Consider the following 8,767-nt stretch of genomic DNA (forward strand, 5'->3'; position numbering starts at 1 on the left):
ACTGTGAACAAACAAGTGTATTCCTATTTGACAAAGATTGTTTTAGTAACTCAGTAGCCTATGTATAATAATGTTTAAATTGTGTAATATTTGTGAATTTGATTATGTATCTACTTATCCATTTTCTTGCAAGTGCCGTCAAGATTACTCTCTGGTGCCACAAGACTCCGCCCACACGCTGTTCTGATTGGCTGTGGGTTTTGATTGATTTTGACGCATCTCGCAGTCGCGTCTAGTGTGGACAGACAAATTATTTGTTTGTTTAGGCGTCTGGTTAGGACACGGTGTTAAGGTGCGTTACCGATAATGAGGATACTCATGAGGAAGACCATGATGAAGAATATCCACATGAAGAACCGGTCCATCACCTTGGCGATCTTCTTCCACTCGGCCACTTTCAGGCACGTGGCCTTTTGCTCGCGGAAGCAGTTCGCGATATACTCAACATTCCAAACCAGCTTCGGGTCGCACCCGAGAATTCCGCCGTTGCCACGGCAACTGCAGTAAACACAGGGGTTAAAGGTCAGATGGAATGCGGCCGGTTTCTCGTCGTCGGGGCAACAGGGAGGCGGAGCTCCTTTTGGTTTCTCTTTGAGGTTCTTGTTGTGTTTGCGAATGAAGGGCTCGGATTCTTCCGACTTTCCGAACGGTGACGCACAGCTCTCGCCGACCTCGTAGACGAAGAAGATCTTGGACATGTAGTCGATGATGAGAACTTTGGCCCAGTACGGCACCGGTTTGGCCTCCGCTCCACAGAAATGAATGTTCATGATGAAGATGGTCAGAGAAGTGGACGCTGTGATCATAGTCATCGTCGCTACATAGTACTTACCTAGCGAAGGAAGACAGAGCTCAGAGTCAATCTCTTTCTTGCTATCTTTTAATAAGCATGTTGCTAACATGATTAGCACGTTGCTAGCATGATTTAACACATTACTAGCATGTTTTAACACATTGCTAGCATGTTGCTAGCATGATTTAACCTAGAACGTAGCCTTAATAAACATAGTACTTACCAGCAAAGGAAGACAGAGCTGAAAGTCAATCTCTTTCTTGCTATCTTTTAATTAGAATGTTGCTAACATGATTAGCACGTTGTTAGCATGATTTAGCACATTGCTAGCATGTTTTAACATTTTGTTAACATGTTGCTAGCATGATTTAACCTAGAATGTAGCCTTTAACATAGTACTTACCTAGCGGAGAAAGACAGAGTTCTGCGTAAATTTTGTCTTTTAAAATATACACTGTCTATCTGATCTCAGCACGTTCACACTCAGATACAGACACTAATTTGCTGTGTTCAGAATAGCATACTATCAGAAGTCAAAATCGAGTAAAAGGTTTTTCGCCAGTTGGCTGTTTTATTGGCATAATGTGCCTGAAAGTTTGAAATAACTTTTAAAAGCTTGAAGTTTGAATTTAATTGTTGACACACAAATATATATAAAGCATGTTTTACAATCTCTTTATAATAACATATATATTTATTGCTAGCGTGTTTTAACATGTTGCTAACATGATTTAGCACATTGTCAGCAAGTTTTAACGTGTTGCTAGCATGATTTTGCACATTGTTGGAATGTCACTAACATGATTTAGCATGTTGTTAACGATTTAACATTGCTATCATGTAGCTGGTATGATTTAACACACATTTTAACACATAATTACCACAGTGCTAGCATTTGTCTAACATGATTTAACACATTGCTAACATGTTTAACATGTTGCTTACATGGTTTAACATGTTGCTAACATGATTTGCACGCTGATAGCATGATTTAACACACATTGCTAGCATGTTTTAACATTCTGCTACCATGTTGCTACCTTGAATTGGCACATTGCTAACATGTTTAACAAGTTGCTATTACGATTTAACACATTGCTAGCATGAATTAACATTTTGCTAGCATGATTTAACATGTTGCTAACATGATTTAACATCGTTAACGCGTTTAACATGTTGCTAGTGTGATTTATCACATTGATAGCATGTTTCTAACATGGTTTAACATGTCGCTAGCATGTTTAACATGTCGCTAGCATTATTTAAAACATTATTTGAAATTTGGTCTCAGATGAAGCAACTTAAATGGGATTTCAGTACGTTGTTTCTGTCAAGCCAACATAATTAAATGTATGATAATATGACCCTCACTAAAACAGCTAATCAGTAGATCAGAGACTCACCGATCAGAGGAACACTCTCGGAGGGAGGCATGCTCTCCGCCACCATCATCTGAAACACGGTGAGTGCTAGCAGAACCGTTACGCCCAGCGAAACCTTCTCTCCCGAGTCGGCGGGTAGGTAGAAGCCCAGAGGAGCCAGGAATGAGATGAGGAAGCAGGGCAGCAGCAGGTTAAAGATGTAGAACGAGCTCCGCCTCTGCAGCAGAACCGTGTAGGTGATGTCGGGATACGGGTCAGAGCAGCAGCCGTACATGATCACGTTCTTCGTGGCCGGCATCCCGTGACATTCCCACTCCACATTCTCCACGAAGTCCGAGAGGTCGCCGCTGTCCATCCCCATAGCGATGTCCACCTGGAGGAGACCGATTAGAGACCAGATAGTCACGACTTTATAACGCATGACACACTATATACTATATATTTTAAAGGTGCAGTGTGTAATCTTTAGTGGCATCTAGTGGTGAGGTTGTGAATTGCATCCAACAGAAGTTACGGTGGCTGACAGGAAGTGATGTCGGTGTCTGAGACAGCAGAGAGTAGCAATGAGGTTTCTTTACAAAGATAAATTAAGAAATTATGTTTACTTAATTATTCAGTAAAATTATGTTTTTGCGAATATTATTGTTACCTGTTCATCATTGTGTCAGTGTTTTATTCGCTGACTTTAGCTGAAGCTACTTTGCACGAAGAACAACATAGTGACGGAACGCGTTTGTCCGCTCAGGGCCACCGTAGAAACATGTGGATGTAAGCGGACCCGCGGTGTGTGTAGAGAGAAATGCTCATTCTAAGCTAATAAAAACATAACGGTTCATTATGTAAGGTCTTTATACACCACTGAAAACATAGTTATGTATATGATATTGCATTTCTGTCAACAGATCCTCCTAAATATTACACAATGTACCTTTAAGTGGACATTATATGTTATGCAGTTATTTATTTTATTAGGAAAATACCACATACATAAAAAAAAGTGGGTTCTTTGCCAACCAAAATTTTCCCATTTTATTTAGAAACCCTTTATAAACAAACTAAAAGCTAAAAATCTCAAGAAAACGTGATTATTTAAAAGCACTACAATGTGCTTTTTCTCTCTCTGTTTTCCCTTTCTTGTCCTGGCAGCTGTGTTTGGTGTTTGTACCTGGTTTCCGTTGTAGGTCCATGAGCCAAAGGTAAGGTTGCACTGCTGGCTGTCGAAGGGGAAGTAGGAGACATCCACCACACACGAGCTCTTAGTGATGGCCGGGGCGTCCCACGTGATCTCGCCGTTATACCGCAACACCACATTAGTGTCCACCGGCCCGGAGGAATCATCATCCGCCCTGCCAGCGCACACGTGTGTGTTTAGAAGAGGAAAACACACAGAGAGAGAATTCGAGTTAAAGAGGACCTATTATGCCCTTTTACAAAGCCTTGATTTTAGTTTTAGTCTACTAAAATATGTTTTCATCCTTGAATGTTCAAAAACACATTATTTTTCATATTTTTGCAGCTCCTCTTTTTCCAGTCTGTCAGTAACGCTCTGTTTAGTTACCGTCTCTATGAAGCCCCTCCTTCTGAAAAGCACACTGTGCTCTGATTGGTCGGCTGGATCAGTGTGTTGTGATTGGTTGAGCACTTCGAGTGTGTTTGGGAAATGTTCCGCCCCTTCCCATAACCGCCAGTTTAACACACTACTAACTTACTCAACCAGGCCCCGCCCATTTATTCTGCGTATTAATTATTATAATGAGGAATATTGTGACGTGTTCGTTCCCGGAAGAAACTCAAGACTACAATGGAGGCGTTTCAGGAGTTCAGAAACACTGACACTGATATAGAGAAGAACTGTGTGACTTTGCAGAGATTTTTCATGATCAAACAGCAACATTACACACTGAAGACAGATGAAGATGTGAAAGCATGGTGTTCTTTAAAAATAAACATTCTTTATTGTCATCGATGGTTCCATGAAGAATCATGGAATCTTTCCTTTGTAAAAAAGGTTCTTTATAGTGGAAAAAGGTTCTTTAGATGTTGTATGTTCTTTGCTCTTATACTGCAGCTGTATAGAGACGTCAACAGGGGAAAATGAGAGGAAAGCTAACGTGTGCATGAACGTACGGGCGTACTTGTTATACAGCACCAGGTCTGGTCTCCACACGAGGCTGCTGGGAATGCGAATGACCTCCAGACCATCATACTCGTCTTTATTCCACTTCAGGTAGGCGTCGTTCCACGTCTGTCGGATCCACAGGTACGCGATTAACACCTGGTTCCTCTCGTCCTGCACAGAGGTCATTTCCTATCAGCTATTATTCCCATTATTCATTTCCTATTATCACTGTAAAGCTGCTTTGAAACTATCTATATTGTAAAAAAAAAAGCTATATAAAAAAAATGTAAGTGACGGAGATGGACAGCTGATGTTGAGTTTGATCAACCATCTATTTTATTTTAATGTGCGATGAAATAATGCAGCGTTGAAATGCACATTTTCCGTTCTCTACTCCTTTCGCACGCACTGCTGTGTCTAGCATTAGCTATAATGATGTTACTAGAGACGCTCAGACTGCTGTTAATATTAGATGCCAACTAGAGACACAGAGAGAGAGAGTGGCTGAGAGAGAGACTATAGATGGCTATATCACATGTGCACTCTTTAACTGAAGGTTCTTTATTGGCATCGAACTTTTAACATGTATAGAAGTTTCATATATATTCAACCTTTTCATTGCACAAAAGGATTCTTTGGAGTGAAAAAGGTTAGATTTTATACTTACATTTAAAAAAAAAATTCTTCAGACTAGGGAAAATGGTTCTTTTAAGTACTGTTCACTGAAAGGTTCTTTGGAACTCACTTTTGGAACCTTCATTTTTACGAGTGTATGATGTCACATGATTGACAGCTGCGAAAACTCACTTTTGGAACCTTCATTTTTACGAGTGTATGATGTCACATGATTGACAGCTGCGAAAACTCACTTTTGAAACTTTAATTTTTTACGAGTGTATGATGGCATATGATTGACAGCTGCGAAAACTCACTTTGGAACCTTCATTTTTACGAGTGTATGATGTCATATTATTGACAGCTGCGAAAACTCACTTTTGGAACCGTTATTTTTCCGAGTGTATGATGTCATGGCTAGTTCTTTTCCCAGAATGAACCAGTGAACTGACGGAGAGATACTGACCATGTCTTTGATCTGAGACAGCGTGACCTGCAGCGTGACGTTCAGGGTTTTGTCAGTGTCGTCCACTGGTCGTAGAGCGGTGGAATAATTCTCCATCAGATCATTCAAGAGTTTGTGTGCGTATCGACCCTGAGCACAATGAGCTGCTGAACACACACACACACACACATGCAGAAACAAGTAGAAACATTTAAAAAACATCCTAGTAAAACATTTCAGGAAAAAGCTCCATGAACAATTACTGTATAAATAATGTTTTTGACCCGATAACTTTGAACGAATGTTCTATTAACGTTACTGGAAGAACGTTAACTAAAGTTCTGTGAACGTTCCCTGTTTAAGCTGATTAAAATGATTTTGTCAAAGAGCCAACAAATATTCATAATAACACATTCATGTTTTCTTGTAAGATTAATGGGGCTGGTTGTAACAACATTTGGGATCAATTTGAGATTTCTAAACCAATTTATGGCTTATAAATGTGAGAATATATTGAAAGTTTAAGACGCAACACAAAACAACGAACAAAATGTGTCACATTTCCCCAGTCTCATGCTGTGCGAAAAAAATAAGAAAAAGCAATATATTAAAACATTTAGATATAAAACAATGTTTAAATAACAATTTAAGTAAAAGACAAGTTTTAAAATAAACTAAGTTTATGCTTAAAACATGAACAAATATCTGTAATACACCACACACATAAACTTCATTCAAAGGGAAAACTATTATTTTTCAGACTCCACTGACACTTTTTAAAAAGCAAAAACTAACTTAATTTTCAATATATTTTTCATAAAACAAAACAATATCAAACAAAGTTATTTTGCTTTTCAAGTAAATCTTGATTTTATAATGTTAACATTTGTACTGGAAAACAAAACATTTATCAGCATTATACTGTAGGCTACTGTGTGTTAAAATACAAACTTGCAACTAACCTGATTAAACTTCTTAACCAGTAACCCAGAAAAAAAGTTTTTGTTGAACATTTATTGTTTTTTTATTATTATTTGTTTCAGAACGTTCAGAGAAAATTCTAAAGTAACGTTCCCATAATGTTTGCCAAATGGAATGGAATGTTCTGAAATGGAATGTTCCCTAAACGTTCTCATGGCGTTCAGAGAAAATTCAAAAGTAACGTGACTGTTGGAAAACACTGAAATGGAATGTTCCCTAAACGTTCGAATAACGTTAAAAAATAATTTCGAATGATCAGAGAACATTCAAAAATGACGTTTTCACACCTTAATGGGAACGTCAACGAAACGTTAGAACTATTTGTGTTGTCTTTGAAGAACTATTGCTGAACTAGCCACCTCTAGGCCTACCAAACCAGCCTGATATTAATATGAATGTATAATCTGGTCAGAATATGTGTCTCACCTTCAACGAGCAGCAGCGCGGAGAAGAACAGCATCTCCACACAGATCCTCTCCATCCCCCCGAGCAGAGATCCTACAGGAGATCCCACAGGAGCATCAGCGCTGGATCTGCTCTCCTCTCCCCGTTCCGCGCTGGATCTGCCGTCACTGGAGCTCCGGGTGTCGCGTGTCGCTCCGCGTAACCAGACGCGCCGCTATTCCGCTGTCAATCATGCGCGCAACAGGTGGGCTCGCGGACAGGTAACCGAGATGATGTGGGATTGAGACGGAAATAACACCTTTATCATCATTACCGTGTCCTGAAATAACACGGGAGCGACATGCAATCTATAGGTCATCTGTCTAGAGCGCCTTTGGTTTATAGATGTTTAAGGAGTAGTACATTTACATTACATTATGCATTTGGCGGACGCATTTACATTCTTATCAGTTCTTGCTTACCCTGGGAATCCTAGTTCACTTTAAAATTAGCCCATGATTTACTCACCCTCAAGTCATCCTACGAAGCGATGCGATTGTGTAAGAAAAATATTCATATTTAAAACTTTATAAAGTAAAATAACTGCGTCAAACGAACATACAGATTCCACTTCTAAGTCTAAATGCTTATGCGAGTAATGCGACACACTGCGGATATTTACACTCCGCCATGACACAATTTATCATGGATAGATGCACTTTTATGATGATAGATGCACTTTTATCATAAATAGATGCACTTTTATGATGGATAGATGCACTTTTATGATGATAGATGCACTTTTATGATGGACAGATGCACTTTTATGATGATAGATGCACTTTTATGATGGACAGATGCACTTTTATGATGATAGATGCACTTTTATGATGGATAGATGCACTTTTATCATAAATAGATGCACTTTTATGATGATAGATGCACTTTTATGATGGACAGATGCACTTTTATGATGATAGATGCACTTTTATCATAAATAGATGCACTTTTATGATGATAGATGCACTTTTATGATGGATAGATGCACTTTTATGATGGACAGATGCACTTTTATGATGGATAGATGCACTTTTATGATGGACAGATGCACTTTTATGATGGATAGATGCACTATTATGATGGACAGATGCACTTTTATGATGGATAGATGCACTTTTATGATGGATAGAGACACTTTTATGATGGACAGATGCACTTTTATGATGGATAGATGCACTTTTATCATAAATAGATGCACTTTTATGATGGACAGATGCACTTTTATGATGGATAGATGCACTTTTATGATGGACAGATGCACTTTTATCATAAATAGATGCACTTTTATGATGGATATATGCACTTTTATGATGATAGATGCACTTTTATCATAAATAGATGCACTTTTATGATGGATAGATGCACTTTTATCATAAATAGATGCACTTTTATGATGGATAGATGCACTTTTATGATGGATAGATGCACTTTTATCATAAATAGATGCACTTTTATGATGGATAGATGCACTTTTATCATAAATAGATGCACTTTTATGATGGATAGATGCACTTTTATCATAAATAGATGCACTTTTATGATGGATAGATGCACTTTTATCATAAATAGATGCACTTTTATGATGGATAGATGCACTTTTATGATGGATAGATCCACTTTTATCATAAATAGATGCACTTTTATGATGGATAGATGCACTTTTATCATAAATAGATGCACTTTTATGATGGAGAGATGCACTTTTATCATAAATAGATGCACTTTTATGATGGATAGATGCACTTTTATCATAAATAGATGCACTTTTATGATGGAGAGATGCACTTTTATCATAAATAGATGCACTTTTATGATGGAGAGATGCACTTTTATCATGGATAGATGCACTTTTATGATGGATAGATGTACTTTTATCATGGATAGATGCGCTTGTATGATGGACAGATGCACTTGTATGATGATAGATGTACTTTTATGATGGATAGATGCACTTTTATGATGGACAGATGCACTTTTATGATGGATAG

At 38.3% G+C, this 8,767-nt stretch overlaps 1 protein-coding gene across 2 annotated transcripts in view; it reads right to left on the bottom strand.

Moving 5' to 3' along the window:
* Window positions 1–8,169, bottom strand: part of LOC309504063 (neuronal acetylcholine receptor subunit alpha-9-II) — an 8,673-nt gene extending 504 nt beyond the window's left edge. The window contains exons 1-7 of one of the 2 annotated variants that reach the window (XM_082177045.1): window positions 7,248–8,169; window positions 6,762–7,059; window positions 5,376–5,521; window positions 4,311–4,465; window positions 3,341–3,521; window positions 2,197–2,548; window positions 1–832 (exon numbers count right to left, since the gene is read on the bottom strand). The exon at window positions 1–832 is cut by the window's left edge and continues 504 nt beyond it. In XM_082177045.1, coding sequence (XP_082033171.1) covers window positions 288–832; window positions 2,197–2,548; window positions 3,341–3,521; window positions 4,311–4,465; window positions 5,376–5,521; window positions 6,762–6,816 — 1,434 coding nt within the window. In that variant the 5' untranslated portion in view covers window positions 6,817–7,059; window positions 7,248–8,169 and the 3' untranslated portion in view covers window positions 1–287. Of the gene's footprint in view, window positions 833–2,196; window positions 2,549–3,340; window positions 3,522–4,310; window positions 4,466–5,375; window positions 5,522–6,761 lie in introns of both variants that reach the window. The other variant, XM_082177046.1, reaches the window with a different exon arrangement.
* Window positions 8,170–8,767: the final 598 nt, after the last annotated feature.

This window comes from Leuciscus leuciscus (assembly GCF_965113295.1).
Source record: "Leuciscus leuciscus genome assembly, chromosome: 8".
Lineage (NCBI taxonomy): Eukaryota > Metazoa > Chordata > Actinopteri > Cypriniformes > Leuciscidae > Leuciscus > Leuciscus leuciscus.